We start from the raw sequence: 18,166 nt of genomic DNA, 5'->3' as shown, positions 1-18,166 counted from the left end.
TCTTAACATCCCCTTGTCTATTTTGTACCTATGAATTTGTACTTCTTAATCCCTGCATCTTTTCCCCCATTCTCCCCCTCTCCCTCACAATTGATAACCCTCTGAATGTTCTCCATATCCATGATTCTGCTTCTGTTATACTTGTTTGCTTAGTTTGTTTCTTATATTCAATTGTTGATAGTTGTGAATTTATTGCCATTTTAATGTTCATAATTTTGTTCTTTTTCTTATATAATTCATTTTAACATTTCATATAATAATGGCTTCATCATGATGAACTCCTTTAACTTTACCTTGTCTGGGAAGCACTTTATCTACCCTTCAATTCTAAATGATAGCTTTGCTGGATAGAATAATCTTGGTTGTAGGTCCTTGCTTTTCATCACTTTTAATATTTCTTGCCAGTCCCTTCTAGACTGCAGTTTCTTTTGAGAAATCAGTTGACAGTCTTATGGGAACTCCTTTTGTCTTGCTGCTTTTAAAATTCTCTCTTTATCTATAACCTTTGGCGTTTTAATTTTAATTATGACATGTCTTGGTGTGGTTCTCTTTGTTTGGGACTCTGAGCTTCCTAGACTTGCATGTCTATTTCCTTCACCAAGTTAGAGAAGTTTTCTTTCATTATTTTTTCAAATAAGTTTTCAATTTTTCTCTTCCTCTTCACCTTCTTGCACCCCTATGATTTAGACGTTGGTATGTTTAAAGATGTCCTAGAGGCTACTTAGTCTATCCTCATTTTTTAAAATTATTTTTCTTCTTGCTGCTCTGATTGGTTATTTTTTTCTTCCTTATATTCCAAATCATTGATTTTATTCTCAGCTTCATCCCCTCTGTTGTTGGTTCCCTGTAAATTTTTCTTTATTTCATTTAATGTCACCTTCATTTTCCTTGGTCTTTTTATGCTGTTGAAGTACCCAATGAGTTCCTTGAGCATCCTGATAACCAGTGTTTTGAACTCTGTATCTGATAGGTTGCTTACCTCAATTTCATTTAGTTCTTTTTTTTCTTCCCCCAGTTTTGTTCTGTTCTATCATTTGGGTCATAATTCTTTGTCTCCTCAATTTGGCAGCCCCCCATGTTTGTTTTTTTGTATTAGGCAGAGCTGCTTTGACTCCCTGTCTTTGTACTGTAGCCTATTATAGAAAAGCTCACCCATAAGTTGTATATGGCAAAGCCTTAGGTAATCAGTAGGGTGGGGCAGCCTGTGTCACCACTCTATGGCTCTGTTGGGGGAGGGCTCAGAGAGGGGACAAAGCTGTTTCCTGGCTTCTGGTGTTTTGCCCAGGAGGAAGCTGTCTCCTGGCACTTGTTCTGTTTCCAGTCACTTCAATTTCTCCCCATATACCACTGGTGCCCTTCTAGCTGTTTGCCTTTGTGCTGAATCCAAGAGGAGGTGAGCTGCGTAAGTCCTAAGTTTGTTGTGGGCCCTTTAACAAGAGACTCCTGAGAATCTCAGTTTCTTTCACCACCCCAACCCCCACTGCTTTCATTTCTACAGCTAGAAGTTATGGGGATTTATCTTTCTGGTGATGGTATCCTGGGCTGGGTGGTCTGGTCTGGGGCTGTTACCCCTTGCTCCCAAGGTATCCCTCCTCTTTTTTATCCACCACACGTCTCCATGCCTCTCCACACCACTCCATGTGTCTTCATGTCTCTACCCCTCCTACCAGACTGGATGAACGTGGCTTCTTCAAATCCTTGGTTGTCAGACTTCCATACAGCTCGATTTTCTGATGAATCTGGGTGATATTTGTCTTGTAGTCTAGTTGTAAATTTTGCTGTAGTTTGCATGTTTACCTATACCTCCATCTTGATCATAACTCCTACATGGATTTTATTTTTTAATCCACTAACACTAGAAACTTCTGTAAAACTAGAAGTTTTACATTCAGTGGAAATTTACGCTCCTGTCAAACTTTTTTGAAATCTTGATTTAATTCATAGAATAGTCATGTGCATTAATAGAAGTTGTCTTCATGGAATTATCACCCTTTTCTTAGGCTATTTATTTCCCTCATCCACGTGTAAATGTTTACTAATATTAAAGAAAGTTTAGTATTTAATTCAGGTGAACAGAAATGAACAAGACTTAAAAAGTTTCCATACACATTAAAAGCATTTGATAAATGTTCATTGCTCTTTATTTTGACTGGCTTTCTGGTTTATGTAAAATTCCTTTACTTGGTTTTCACTTGAATGTTCAGCCAACAATAAATTCTTTGGGAATATTACATTTTTTAAAATCTTAGCTTCTTGAAAATATCACTAAATCCAAACAATACAGTGTGTTTTCTTGTGCAGGTTTTATCCAAAATAATCAAAGGTGAACTCTTGTCTCTTTATTCACATAATATAAAACCACTGTCATGGCTTATCAGGAGGAACATGTAATTATAAAGTGAGGCCAAAGTAAAATTATCACTAATCCACTTGTGAGAGGCTGGGAAACAAAATCAAGGTAAGGCTAATAAGAAGTAAAATGTTGTCTTCCCTCATATCTATTAAATGTTTATGTTAATAAGCTAACACATATTCGCTTTGGGAAAATATTATTAAATTGTGTAGTATAAAAATATTACTGGTATATATTCAAATTTTAATAAAATTTCTATCAAGGTCCATAGTTTTATGGGAGCATATAAAACCAGAAGAGAGAAAGTTACCGAGAATTCTTAAAATCCTTCTTAAACATGGATGTAGGTAAAGCACAATGGTCACACATGGCCTGAAGTAAATTTTAAAAGTAAATTCACAGATTAAATAGGATATCCATTTGTTCTGTGCTTTCTTAGATTCTGTATTTGTCCATTTATCATTGGACCAGTTACAGTACTATATTTTCTTATTCTCTTATTATTGATGCTCTACATTTAAGGTATTACAGACCCAGGGAGAGACTGAGCCTACCAAGGCTAGCTAAGCTAAAATGTAAAGATGATTAACAACTTTCCCACAACACATGCCTTTGATATGCAAAACAACCAATTCCTAATCAATATCCCCAACTTCCTTCTCTAACTCACAAAATCAAGCCAATATTTCCACTGCCCTAAGTCATCCCAGGGCCAGGTATCCAGGAACTAAAGAACTGCTTTATAACCCAAAACCCAAATTATTCAAACTGGAAAATTCCAAACAGTTTACCCTGCCTTTCCTTTCCTGTGGAAACCCCAGTAAAGGCTCTGGCCTAAACTTCCTCCTGTCTTCTGCCACCTGACCAAAACCTAGCATTTCCCCTTGGCCCTGCATGGGATATAGTGACTCCCTCTCTATGACATATGAGTATAATAAACATGATTTTCCTGAACTGCTCCCAACCACTCCCAGTGGTCACACCCAACTGACCATGTTATAAAAGAATACAGAACAAAACTCTACTTTTAGGGATAAAGTAGTCCCTTCCAATTCTCAATTGCTTCAATAGACAGACAGATAAATGTACATGACATAGAGATCTTTATTTCTACTGTTTCTTTAGTGCTCAAATGCAGTTTTACACTCCAAAGAGAACATAGATTGCCACATCTGTTCCCACTATGCTTAATCTGGAATATAGTTTGAAGTAGGTAGAAATAAGAATCTAACTTAATTTCAGAAATATCTAAGGGGCCTTGCATCATTTATTTAATAGTCTTTCTTTGCCTCATTATTTTTCAGTGTCTCTTATAATCATATTATCTCAGACAGAATCATAATTTTACTTGATATATTTATCAATACTTGGTTGACATCACAATTTCAATATCTTTTTATTAACATTGACAAATATTTTGTATGAAAGTGTTCCTACATTATCACTTTTATATATTTCTGTTCACTTTTTTAAAAAGTAGACCTCAAGAACATATTTATTTTGCATAACTGAAATTTTGTACTTTGAGCACACTCCCGATTTTCTGCTCTCTCTAACCCCTGGCAACTACTCCCCTACTCCCTGCTTCTATGTGTTTGGCTATTTTAGATTCTACATGTGAGATTATTCAGTATTTGTCCTCCTGTGTCTAGCTTATTTAACAAAGGATAATGCCCTCCTCAATTGCTTTTGATTATTAAATTATTAATCCTGAAAATCAAATAGTCTTTAACTCTGTGATGTCTAATTACTTATCATGAAGCTTTAGGTGAATTAAGATCCATTAATTTTTATCTTACTTTAACTTACTGTCATGTCAAATTGCAGTCCAAAAAATCCCAAGATATTTTAAGAAATAAATTTTATTTTGTTTAGCTTGTGTGTTTGTTTTTCTTTAAAGAATGGTTGATAGGGATGAATAATGTTGTTTTCCTCATCCTCTATGTGTCTCCTCTTGTGGCCCCACATGTCTAGCCATCTCGTAAAAAAGAACACAGAACACTGAAACTATTAAATTAAAAATGAAATCTGAATTTTCTTTGAGTCTTATTTGCCCTGATCTTATTTTCCCCTTATCATGGATGATCTGCACAAAGACATCATGATTCAAGCGTTGCAAAATATTTCTTAACCCAGAATTGGAACATTTTACTATACCACCCTAAGTGGGTAGAGTCCTCGAAGCATTTATTAAAAGACAGTAAAGCTACTTCTGTACCCCTCTGTTCTCACCTGTAATTAATGTAATCAAAACAATTAACATTTCTAGATTTATTTAAACATATGAACCATTGATATATTAATGTTTGTGTTCAATGCATTTTGTCAAGCACTCTGGCTTCATGTTTTCTAAATATACAGGTACTTTTTAAAATATATGTAAATATGTGTTTATAAGTTATTGAACCATAATCATTAAATTATTATCTTATGGAACAATCTAAAATTAAATAAACTTTGAAGATTTTCCTTTCCCTCTTCAAGGTATTTTTCTGAACCAAGAAAAATATCAGGAAAGTATATTTTTCCAAGGGAAACTTCTGCTAATGTCAAAAGTTTCAATGTAACCATGAAAGTTAGATGATAGAATTCATACTATTTGAAATCAAGAAAGCTATTGAACTAACTAGATATTTTTCATTGAGTAATACCAATATCTAGGGAAAACCAAAGATATAAGCCCCTTTTATTGTCCTAGGCCGGACCATGTGACCATATCCAAAGATAGGAAAAATCAGTTTAGATGAGATGAAAAAGACTAGGAATACTAAATCATATAGCTAAGAAAGATGGTACAGTACAATATATGGAAGGAAGTGGAATAATGTTCTTAAATCATTAAAAGGAACACATGAACTTATAAGCTATTTAAAGCTGGTTTCAAGGCTGACTCGGTATGTTTGATTTCTTTTTTAATCTTCACTGGAGGATATGTTGATTGATTTGAGAGAGACAGGACAGGAGGGGAAGAGAGAGAAATATCCATGTGAGAGAAAAACATTGATCAGTTGCCTCCCATACCTGCCACAACCAGGGAGAGAACCCATATCTTGGGCATGTGCCGTGACCAGGCATCAACCCACAACCTTTTGGTGTACAGGAAAATGCTCCAACCAACTGAGCCACCCGGCCAGGGCTGACTCAGTATGATTTAAATGAATACTAGGGAGGACACCCCCCAAAATGGAATTTACTTATTAAAAATTGTGTATTTATTCTTACATGTTTAAACTTCAGTCACATTCAAAGTACTCTCCTTCTGATGCTATAAACCTATCGAGAAGTTCTTTTCCACTGCTCAAAACAGCTTTGAACTTGTCGATTTTGATGCCTTTTACTGCTTCTGACATTTTTTGTTTCACCTCTTCCACATTGACAAATTACTTCCCTTTGAGGACTTCTTTCATCTGGGGGAACAAAAATATGTTGCTGGGGGCAAGACCAGGTGAATAAGGAGGGTGGGGCAAAGGGGTCATGCTATTTTTTTATTAAAAAAGGAACTGCTGAACGCTCAGCGTGGTGTGGGCAGGTGTGCTTGTAAATCACCCATCATGAAATGGGCAAATGCATTGAAAGAATCTTCAAAAAATTTCACTGAAACTGAATGCAGCCTCTCATAATGCCAGCTGGTATACTGATACAGATGGGTTTCTAGAACATGTACCGAGCAGGGGGGAAGCCTGTACTGCAAGGGACCTGCCCTCCAGAAGATAATTCTGGTTTGGGGGGAGTTCCCCCTTGTACACTATGGTTAGAACTTCCCAAAGTATAAGAAAGCTTCATGAATTTCTTACTTGACAAAGTTAATATTAAATTCACCATTTCTTCATTTTTGTCCTTACAACGATTTGGCAAAGTATCATATTACCTTATGTTGCAGAAATAGTCTATGCTGGAGACTCCAGCTCTTTCTGTTAGACTGGCACTGGAATCTAAACAGCTTCTAATATCAGGCTAAAAGGCTTAATGTTCAGGATTTGTTGTTATCTTTCATTATAACCATTTAAAATGGATATTTATGTTAAAGATATAAAAAGAAAGTACTAACCTTACAATGTGAAGACAAAGGTAAAACAATTACTGCTACTAAAATATTTTATTTAAAATAGATTAATCCTATTCTCAGTTCTAAAGAACTAATTATTTTTTCAAATCACATCAAGATAAAAAGAATTATTAAATCAGAGAATTATGAGCAGGGTCCAAATAATCATGCTTTATTTAAGTAACAACATATAGGAAGATCTAGAAATTTTACTTTTGTCAAATTTGTCATCTATCAGGATCTCCAGGTACTTCTTCAGCATGGTTTTGATGACATGAAAGGTCCTGGATGTTGCAAATAAGGACGACAATTTCTCCTTAAGGAGTAATAAAAATGAAAGTACTATATATAAGAATCATCTTAATACAAAAAATAAAATCTGAATGCTTATACCATAGACTAATAAACAATAAATCCAAAGAAAAAGTCAAGACACTGAAATACCTCTTAGCATATCCCCAGCTTTAGTCTTAAAAAACATGTTTTAAGAATGCCTATGGTGTTTTAGGAAGTAGAGAAACCATTTCATTCATTCAAAGAAGAATGAAACTTTTCATGGTTAAAATAGTATCTAGTACAGAGCTGTAGTGATAGGGCTACAGATTCATACCTTCACTGTATAAGGGACCCATGTATAAAAAAGATAAGTTAGCAATTGTCTTAAGAAGTAAGCAGCATTTCAGCAATACCTTGAGTAAGGTGAACAAAACAGAAATTTTTCAAATAGTTCAACTTTTCTTCTGAATTATAATTTAAAAAATTAAACTGCTTCATAGAACAATGCTATCTAATAGCAAACAAACTTGGAAATTCAATACAAAAGGAAGTGTTAGTAACACGTTTACCAGGCTAATTGTCAAATTTAAAAATACCCATGAAGTTTCTACTGGAAATGAAAACTGGTTATACAATCTTTTAGAAAAAAATTTTGGCAATATTTATAAATAGCCTCAAAAATTAGCCGAGTAGCTCCTTGAAGAAATGATTGATCCTACAGCTGAGATAAGGAAAATACAGGATGATATTGGAAAATCTGTTGGTGTCAGATTTTAAGAAAATTCTAAAAAAAAAAAAAAAAAAGGAGCATATTGAAAGGACATTTCATCTAATGTCCAAAGATGAAATCATGTGAGCAACCAAATGAATACTGAGAATATTGAAGTACGGTCCATATAATAAAATAAATCTCTTTGAGTCCATATCAAAATAAGCAATGGAATAAATAAGTAAACAAATGGAGAAGTGACAGCTCTCCCCTACAAAAAATATCTAATTTCTAAATGCAGAAAAAATGAGAGGCAGAAAATCACCATTAGGCAAACACTACAGTACCACAGTAATAAATAGGTAATAAGCAGGAAATATTCACTGCTGAATGTTAAAATTAGTTTGAGGAGAAACAGGATATTTGCAGTTTCAAAGTACCTCCCTCTCAAATATTCATATTTATTATTATAAAAGGGAAATTTTAACTCTACAGTAGAAAACCCAGCAGACACCTTCATAATCAAGGTTAATATTCCCAGAAATAAAACCTTATCTATCCAATGATATGATGCACTAAGAAGGAAACATCACTTCAGTGGTATTTTTTACCAAAAAAAAAAAAAGAAAGTGCATCACTCAATCTAATTATGAGAGATAATCTACAAGAAAACTAACCTATACACTTCAAGGGTGTCAAGGTCATGAAAGATAAGGAAAGACTGAGTTACTCTCAAATTGGGAATGATTTAGAGACATGATATATAAACACAAAATGGAATTCTGGAACATAAAAAGGACATTAGTGGGAAAACTGGTTATATCCCAATAAACACTATGGCTTAATTAATAGAATGATATCAATGTTAATTTCCTAGTTTTAATAATGAACGATGGTTATGTAAGATGTTGATATTATGGATAAGAATCAGCTAGAGAGTTCTTTAAATTGCTTGTATATTGGCACTGCCTCCTTGATAATCTAAGCCAGGAACTTGGATTATTAATAAGTCCTCCTGAAGATTCTGATGCACATGGTCCTTGAGTTTAAGGTTTTCAATAATCCCTTTCTTTAGAAGAAAATAATACTAAATTTTTATATCTACTAGAAGTATTCTTTAAAATTATATAATACCAGATTTTTTGAAAGGCATTTTTATCATAAGTTGTTTGTTAATAAAACACAAATTATATGTCATGTACTCAAATAACAAATTGCATTACATATTAGGTCTATTACTTGCTGTATACATGTTTATTCCATTTTTTAACTACATTCTTATTTCTGAGCAAATCAGATGTGTTTGGATAACTTATTCCCAGAGCAGTTTAAATATCAACAGAAAATCACCACTGCATTTATAAAAGAAGCAGTGTGAATCTAACAATAATAAAATGTGCTTCATAAGCAGAGCTGTGTTTTGATTCAATTCAGTGGTTATGTACTTAACTACTTTTTCTGGAATTTGACTAGGTTATCATCTTTGATATCAAAGCTTCATTAGTCAAAAATTAAAATAGTCATTAGGAAGCAATAGCCCTCTCTACATAATTTTGGTTTCGCAGAACAAGCAAGAAGAAGCAGGGATACAAATCAATGTTAGAGGCACACCAGCAATCTAACACTTCAATAGGCAATGGGAAATCCTTCTTTAAAAACTTGTTTATTATATCCTCAGAGTATAATTTTCATGATGAATGAGCAAGTCCTGATAATACTAATAAAAAGACTATCACTAAATCAATACTGTACAGTATCCTTGTCTATAGTACATTCTTACTCTATTCAACTGAGTCAGCAGGTTAATCTCTATTTTCATCCCTTAAGAAGATTCTGGAGTCCTGGACTATTTGGAATTGGGCCTAAACTTCATATAGGAACTTCTATACAAATGGCACTTCAGAAATTTTCATGTCATCCTTGAAATAGTGCACAGGTATCCTCACTAAAACAAATAAAACTACAAAATGTTGCCATACAAAATTAAAGATCTAAAAACATGGAGAGACAGTCCACATACATGTTTTGGAGTTGTCAAATGTCAATTGTCTCCAAATTGACCTATAAATCTAAAGCAATCTCTATCAAAATTTTTGCCGATTTTTTTTGTAAAAATCAACTAGTGGATCCTAAAATTTGTTTGGAAATGCAAAGAAAGTAGAATAGGCAAAACAATTTTGAAAAAGAATAACAAAGTTGAAGGATTTAAACTACTAATTTCAAATTTTAGTATAAAGCCTCAATAATCAAGATAATGTGGTATAAGGGTAAGGATACACATATAGATCAACTTCACATCCCAGATGAAATAATCTTATATTTATGGTCAATTTAATTTCAACAAAGCTGCAAAGAAGATTAAAGAGAGAATGGCGGCCTTTTCAACAAATGGTGCTGGGGCAATTGAATACCTATATGCAAAACCAAACACACAAAAAAACCTTAGACTCTTACCTCACACCATATACAAAAATTAACTCAAAATATTTATCATTGATCTACACATAAGAGCTCACTACAAAACTTTTGGGGGAAAAAGGAAAAAATTGTGACCTTGTTATAGGCAGAGGTCTTAGATTCAACACCAAAAGGATAATCAACAATAAAAATATTATAAGTTGCACTTAATCAAAATTAAAACCTTGTGTTAAAGTTAAAGGCCAGAGAGTGGGAAAATGTTTGCAAAATCCTATTTCTAACAAGAAACTTGAATCCAAAGTATATTTTTCATAACTCTTACAATTTGAAAAATGGATGAAAAAATTTAATAGACATTTCATCAAGGAAGATATACAAATGGCTAATAAGCACATGAAGAGATGTTCAACATGAGTGCTATAGATTGAGTGATTGTGTTCCCTAAAAAGTCTTATGATAAAACCTAATCCTCAATGTGGTGATATTAGAAGATGGGGCATTTAGGAGGGGGTCAGGTCTCTTACAAAGGATTAGTAGCCTTATAAAAGAGGCCCCAGAGAACTCCCTTCTCCCTCTGCTTTGTAAGAACATAGCCGAAAGATGGCCATCTATGACCAGAAAGCTCGTACTAGATACCCAGTCTACTGCTCCTTGATCTTGGACTTCCTAGCTTCCAGAACCGTGAAAAATCAATTTCTGTTGTTAATAAACCACCCAGTCTGTGCTATTTTGTTATAACAACCCAAATGGACTAAGATAATTACTTATTATGAAAATGCAAATCAAAATCACAAAAGCACACTCATTAGAATGGCTATTCAAAGAGACAGACAATACTGAAGTTGGCAAAAATGTGGAGAAACCAAAACACTTATATTACTGGTACAACTGATCCATGTAAAATGGTACATGTAAATGACACAAGCTCATTGAAAAAGAGTCCGGCAACTTCTGTAAACATTAAACATAAATTTACCATGTGATCCAGCAACTCCACTTGTAAAACTCTACCCAAGAGTAATGTAAATGTGCACATGGAAATATATACATGAGAATCCATAGAAGCATTATTTGTAATAGCTAAAAGTTAGAAACTATATAAATGACAATAAACTATCAAAAACAAAATGTCAGACATCCATACAATGTAATACTTTCCAGCAATGAAAAGGAACAAACTTCTGATAAACATCACAACACGAGTGAACCTCAAAAGATTTCACTTAAGTGAATGAAGCCAGATACAAAACACTACCTACTGTATAATTTAATTTACATGAAATGTGCAGAAAAGGCAATTTTATAGAGGCAAAAAGCACATCAGTAGAAGGTAGATGAATCATTGCTTAGGGCCAGAATTGTTAACTATAAATGAGCTGGAGAAAACTTTGGGGAGCAATAAAATATTCTCAAACTGGTTGTAGTGATGGTTGTACAGCTCTGTAAATTTACTAAAAATCATTGAATTGTACACTTACAATGGGAGACTTTTATGATATATAAATCATTTATGTATGTATATATTATGATTTATAAAAAATCTTAAGAATCATAAGATCTTGGCAGAAACGTACTAAAACTATCAGTATAAAAATGACTAATTAATGTTTTCTTTGGAGTTTGACTTACTATATTGTAACAGTTTACAGTATTGCCTCACGGCAGGTATTACGTTCTAGACACTCCCATGATAGGTGAAAATCCACGAAGTAGGAACCTTACATTTTAGTATTTATATATTTTTAAGGCTTTATAAACCCTTCCCACACACTTATAAACCATTCCCAGTCCCTTATTAACCTTGACCACTCCCTTATTAACCTTTTCTACCCTTTTATAAACACTACTTATGTTCTTAAACATATTCTACACTTAAACCTAGGTAACTTTAACAACATACGTATACAGTACCGCAAAATCCCGCGGTATAGTGAAAAATTCATGATAAATACTTAAATGTAATATTTTTTTAAATCCGTGATACAGTGAGGCCACAATAAGTGATATAGAGAGGGACTACTGGATAAGGCTAGACCACCAATGACCTTAAAACAATGTTGGTAGCACAAAGTGAGGTTTAATTTTTTTCCTAGAAATTTTGTTGCCCTGATGTTCCTTATGTTAAAAGTTAAAGTGCATCAAGAGAAAATTCAGAAAAATAATTTGGAGAAGAAATAACACTTTGACCCAAGTTAAATAGTTCTCTTCCTTCCCTGTACATTTTATATTCTATATACTCTCTTAACTCAGCTTTGAAGATGTATTCCAAAAGACAACTAGGTCTGCAAATTGTTTGCTAAAACCTTGACCAACCTCAACATTATCTTCACAAAGAGAATAAATTTTGTGGCCGAGACTATCTGGGGGAGAGAAGGAGAGAGATTGATTTTTAATTCTCATGACTATTTTCTTTCCCTTTTTTTATTTATATAAAAATGACTGATATAAAACTGTTCAGAGTCTCAATTTCTCCCTGTTAATGATAATGGGTAAACAATAACTTACTGTTTTGCATTTTTAGATCAAAGTCATCATTTTGCAGTATACAATTCAGTGGTCTTTAGTACATTCACAATGTTGTGCAACCATCACCACTATCTAATTCCAGATTATTTTTATCACACCAAGAAGAAACCCCATAGCTATTAGCAACCTTCCTTATGCCTAAGGCCCTGGCAACCATTAATCTACTTTGGTCTCTAAGGATTTGCCTATCCTGGACATTTCGTATAAATGGAATCATGCAATATGTGGCCTGCAATGCTTCATATTTTATAGTACCTTGTTATCAGAATACTTTGACTTTTGAAGAGGTAGATGTGAAAGCCCATTTTATAATGACTCCTTTTTATTTTGTAACTGGCTTTCATTAAAAAGAACAGAATCAATTAGATACAATATTTTCAAACTCTCACTCAGTACTTATTAGCTATGTGAACCTGGGTAACTTATTCAATCTCCTAAACCTAGATTTTTATCTTTAAGACTGGATAACATTGGCAACCTTTCAGGATTATCGTGAACACTACAGATGTTTGTGTTTAGCATGAACCTGAGACAATTGCCACTATTAACTCACAAAGACTATCTAATTACCATCATCACTTCCATTTGACACTCAGTGGTTTATGCTAGAATAGGAATTATACAATAGTGGAAAGAATGATGGACTAGAAATCAAGAGATTTGGACTCTATTCCAAGCTCTGCCATTAACTAGTATAAATGGCATGTCATTAAATACATGTCCTTATCCCTTCGGTGTTCAGTTTCATCGTTTGTAAACTAAGGAGTTAGTCTAAAATCCAGTCTCCAGTTGATTTCTACAGTTCTCTGATCAAAGCACATGTGATTCCAAATAACAGATGCATTAAACACTTGTTATTCCCTTTTTCTAAATAAAAGCAACACAGTCCAAAGAGCATCTGAGATAAAGCTTTTAAGTGGGAGAATATATTAGAACTCTAACTTAGTTATTTTACCAAAAAGTAAATGCCACTTAACTAATATTCACTATATAGATTGAAAGTGTATCCTCACATAAAGCCAAAGAATCAAGGGTCATGTATCCTATTTGGCAAGAGAAGGGAAAAGTAAAAAATCTTCCACACAGAAAAGTCGAGAGTGGCACCCGCATTTCTCCACTCACTGGAAGCATCGCGCAATGCTCTGTAGCTTATCTACGGCAGTTTAACTTCTGAAGTAACCATCATTCCATTAGAAAGAAATGATACATTGGAAGTATGATTAATTTTCTGCCCATGCTCTCTGACTTTATTTGAGTTCCAAACCCTTGGCCCAGATATTTTCTAGCCATCTCTCATAAACTATCCCACTTCCTCATCTGACCTCAATATTCTTATCATAAACTTATGATTCAAGGCTTTAGATGCTACCACTCATTACCCACCTTAGTATCCTATATGCATATTTCATTTCTATAGTCACTCACCATTGTAGAGTAACAATTCAAGTCATAAAAGTGGAAATGAAAATTGATTTCTTATAGTGCTTTTTGCTTCCTATGTATTACCATGTGTAGTGAGTGTTTTCTATAAATTCATAGTTTATCTAAATTATAATTCAAGTAAAATAAAAATATCAGTATTACTCAGGCAATCTATATGCTCTCTTTTTACTTTGTCACATTAGTCCCATTTTTCTTTCCCTAATTTACTAATATAGAAGATATTTCACAACTATTTTCACAAAGAATACAATTTAATAAATCGGGCCATCTGGAAACCTGAAATTAGCAATTTAAAAGGTGCTAAATTCTACCCTATACTATCAAATTACCTTTAAAAAGTTGTCTTTACTCTAGTTTCATACCTCAGGGAAGTTTTATAAGTAAGTTCAATTGAAAATAAGTTTCTTTTCGAACATCAGAATTTTAGAAGGGATCCAACGTGGACCCACTACATATCACCTAAGATTAAATGGCAGAAGATAGAAATATTTGTTATAAAAATATTCTCCTAGAAGCTTTTCCCATGGCTGGTAATTTAAGGATTAAATTAGAAGCAAATTCAACACTGAATGTCAATGTAAAATTTGAAGTCATATGCAATATTCTAAATTCCTGGCTTCATACTTTTAAATTATTAAAACCATCATGATTATTACATATACTCTCCATACATATCCATCTCAAGGAGCTTATAACAGTGGTTAAATATTTGAGGAGAAAAGAGCAGTCTCTCAAAAAGCTAAATTGAGTCCTATCTCTAGACGAGCTAGATTGTGAGGTGTGTGTGGACAGGGTTTCATCTGTCTTGTTCTTTGCTGTATCCCCAGCATCAAGAACATGTTTGACCAATAGTAGGCATTTAATAAGTGAATAATTCTTCTGAACACAGCTTGTTATAGTAGCTTCAGTCAGGTGCTATCAGACAAAGCGAGGCTGGACTCTGGGCCTACACGAGTTGAAGTTCCCACCTCTTAGACTGATTAGGGCCTACAAAATGCAGTGATGCCTTGTCCAACAAAAGAAAACTATCTGTCCTAAGAAGAACTGAAAGAAAAGGGAAACACATCAGGGCCTCCTGCACACATACTTTGTATACTGAAGCAAAGTAAACCTCGGAGCCTTAAAAAGAATCTTTTCCTCCCTTTCACTTGAACCAAAGTTAAAATATTCATTCATTTAGCATACTTGTCTCTTCTTGTGATTTTTCTTTCTCTCTGACTTCTCCATCTACCTCCGTCTGACTGATTCTGTCCATATCTAATCCTGGGTTCTAATGCCTTTCTGATTAGTTTTCCAACCATACTGCAAAGACTCCATAGCTATACCTAAAAACCCTACTTTCCACCTCCACTGTACAGTGTTTTCCAGTGTTCCATTGCCCCACTTTTCTTTCTTAGTAGGTATACTGACAAGTCACCTTTCATAAGGCCTGAAATCCATAATTCATCTCAATGTCTATGTTTCCATCAATAATAATAGCAGCTAAATTCTACTGAGCCCTTAATAGTAAATGTCAGGTGCTTGATATAAGTTATTTTATTTACTGATCACAAAACTCAAGAAATGCATATCAATCTCTTTCCGTTTTTCAGTTAAATAAATTAAGGTTTATCACTTTCCCACAAACATAGACCATGTAAATAACAGTGCTGGGACCTATCAACTGTTTCTAAATACTCTGCCATATTGCCCTCACTTAATTATTTGCAAAGTCATGTAATTTTCTAAAGCAAAACCCAAAACGATTTCTTCCTTTTTCTTCCAAGCATAAAACTCCAATCCAGAATCTGATTATTATAAGCTTGGTTAATAACATAATGTAAAAAAAAAATTTTTTAACTGTTTTTTATTTTTTGTTAACTAGGTTTAGAAGACCTATATTCCATTCTAGTCCTAGCTTCCTTACTATGTGATCTTAGACATGTTATTCAAACTCCCCGTTTCTCATCTTTAAAATTAAGATAATATAATCTGCTTTAACATGATGGTTTTCAGAACTAAAAAAACAAACAAACAAACCAACCACAAAAGCATTTGGGGGAGTTGAAAATACTATACAAATATAAAAGTAGGCCAATAATTCAGCTTCCTTTCTACCCTCTCTGGCTTATTTTTCTTGTAATGAACTGCTAACATGATCCTCTCTTGCCATTAAACTATGTAACTATTCTGTAATGGCCATTATCCACACAAAAAGCAAACTTTTAACTCTTCAAAAATTTCCATCCACTTGTAGACCTTCTTTTCCAGACAAACTTGTATTTTCTCTGCTCTTTTAAGCCACAAACTGATTGCCCACCTAGCTCATAATGTCATTCTTTCTAAATTCCTTCGGTTAATCCTCACTTGCTTCCAAACCCTTCAACTGTTCCCCACAAGTGACAACTCATATGCCACATCAAAGTGACTTCGGGCTGCTTTTCTAGGACAACTTCCACCCCCTGCCCCCAAAACAGGGCTTTCCCCTATGTCTTAATCTTCCCTAAATCTGAATCCTCCAATTCTTGTGTATAGCTTCTCTCAATCATCCAGGGAACAATAGTTCTCTGACATTCTTGACACCCTTTATTCTCAGTACCCACAGCATCCTAATTTATGTAGCCATGCAAGTTTGGGAGGACCTTTTACTCTCATTTTGTAAAATAATTGATCTGCAAAGAAATGCCTCTACTTTTAAGCAAGCAGGCTAATTGGCGTGCTTTCCTTTTAACCCCCTCCCTGACATTGCCCCTGCCCCTTATTTAGGCTCCATTCTCAGTGGTGACGCCTGCATTCTTCCCTCTCCCTGCTCCCTCCCTGCCCAAATCTGGCATCCTGGGGAGAACTGGGCATGCACAGTGACCAAAGCCAATTCCAGGATGCAAACTAGAATCTTTTGCAGATTTTGAGCCCACAGAAGAGGTAAGACCCTAAAAATACAGTGGCCCAGTATATACCCACTCCCCATGAGGTATTATTTGATTTAAAGGTGTGCTCAAAACCAAGGAATAGACTCAGAAAAAATTGACAGCTTGCTACAAGTCTCTAGTCTGCTAGGTGGGTCAACAACCTGAGTAGCAGAGAGCTGAGAACAGCCCCTCCGCCCAGTTTGGTGCAGGGAGATTTCTCAGCTGTGATTGCTCTGATTGATGTCTGCAAGCTTTCGTTTGGCCTCTCTGGTGCATCGAGAAAATATTGTTGGGGTTTTTTGTTTTTGTTTTTGTTTTTTCCTTGAACACAGTAACATCAGCTGCTCCAGGATGAGAAAGAAGATGTTGCCTGAGGATCTACAAAGTCTGTGCAGCAGCCAGAAAGATTTGTGGAGAGGAGAGACAAATCAACTACTTATCCAAGAATTATATCTAGGGACCCAGGAGGCTTAAAGACCCAGAGATAAACAGGTTTTTTCTAAATGACAATTTATGAACCTTTCAGATATCCAAATCTGAATTGTGTGCCTGTTCCCCCAAATGCATACCTTCTTTGTATGTGAACCATGACAGATTTCCCCTTGAGAGACTGACAGAACACACACATACACATACACACATGCAAAACACGATCCCTCGGCTCTCCTTTCCCCTGGTTTCTGCAGAGACTAAATCTCTGGAGCTGCAACAACAGCAGATTCCCTTACCTCACAGTCAGGGAGATGAGGCATGAGGAGGAAATTTATCACTGATAAATATGATATAAAAGGAGGCTTCTTTGCAGGGGTTTGAAACACCACTGCACAGCCTTAGACACAGACACGGGCAGTAACAGGCAGGGAAAGACACACAGCTGCCCCTGCTGCTAAAACCTAGCCCTCCCTTCAAACAGGAGCAAACATGAGACATTTCATCACCACAGTGCATCCATATTGAGAAGGGGGAAGCCCTGTGCTTTGCGTTTTGCATTTCTGTCACCCGAGGTGGGAGGAGACCCCCGTCCATATGCCAAGGGAGCTATCCACCACCCCAAAGTACCCTGCTGCACCTAGCTAGCAGATTGCTTGCCCGACAGGTTTTGCAGCAAACATGCTTAAATCTACATGACAGCAGGTTGTCTCTTACCGTAGGCAGCAGCGGCTCCATTTGGGCCCCCTGGTCTTTAATCTCCATGTTTTGTAACGCCTCTGGAATAAGCACCTTTCTCTGCAGTGTCTTCAGTGTGTTACACTCAGCCCGGCACTCGCTCTGCTTAGTATTCGGATCAGGTAGCTCTGAAGCAGGAGGCAATTGCACACTCCAACTCACCAGAGTCACATGGCTCCTACTCACTCGGGCTGCTAGCCAGGTTTTGCACTGAATGCCTTGGATCCCTGGGCCAGTAAGAGAGATCTCCCAACCCCTCTATCACCGCCCACACCTGGCTACTGGTATAATATACAGCCTGCAGTGCTGCAAGTGTAATGAATCTCACCTAGGATGCTAAG

At 35.3% G+C, this 18,166-nt stretch overlaps 1 protein-coding gene across 1 annotated transcript in view; it reads right to left on the bottom strand.

Annotated features, from left to right (window-relative positions):
- The window catches only part of SLC4A10 (solute carrier family 4 member 10), a 278,985-nt gene extending 261,048 nt beyond the window's left edge, over positions 1 to 17,937 (bottom strand). Inside the window, exon 1 of the mRNA XM_090280326.1 lies at positions 17,805 to 17,937. Within this exon, the coding sequence (XP_090136452.1) occupies positions 17,805 to 17,852 (48 nt within the window). The 5' untranslated portion in view covers positions 17,853 to 17,937. The remainder of the gene's footprint in view (positions 1 to 17,804) is intronic.
- Between the last annotated feature and the right edge of the window lie 229 nt (positions 17,938 to 18,166).

This window comes from Furipterus horrens, unplaced genomic scaffold (assembly GCF_987537825.1).
Source record: "Furipterus horrens unplaced genomic scaffold, mFurHor1.1.pri manual_scaffold_1, whole genome shotgun sequence".
In the NCBI taxonomy this organism is placed as follows: domain Eukaryota; kingdom Metazoa; phylum Chordata; class Mammalia; order Chiroptera; family Furipteridae; genus Furipterus; species Furipterus horrens.
This window is presented reverse-complemented; position numbering and strand designations above follow the sequence as displayed.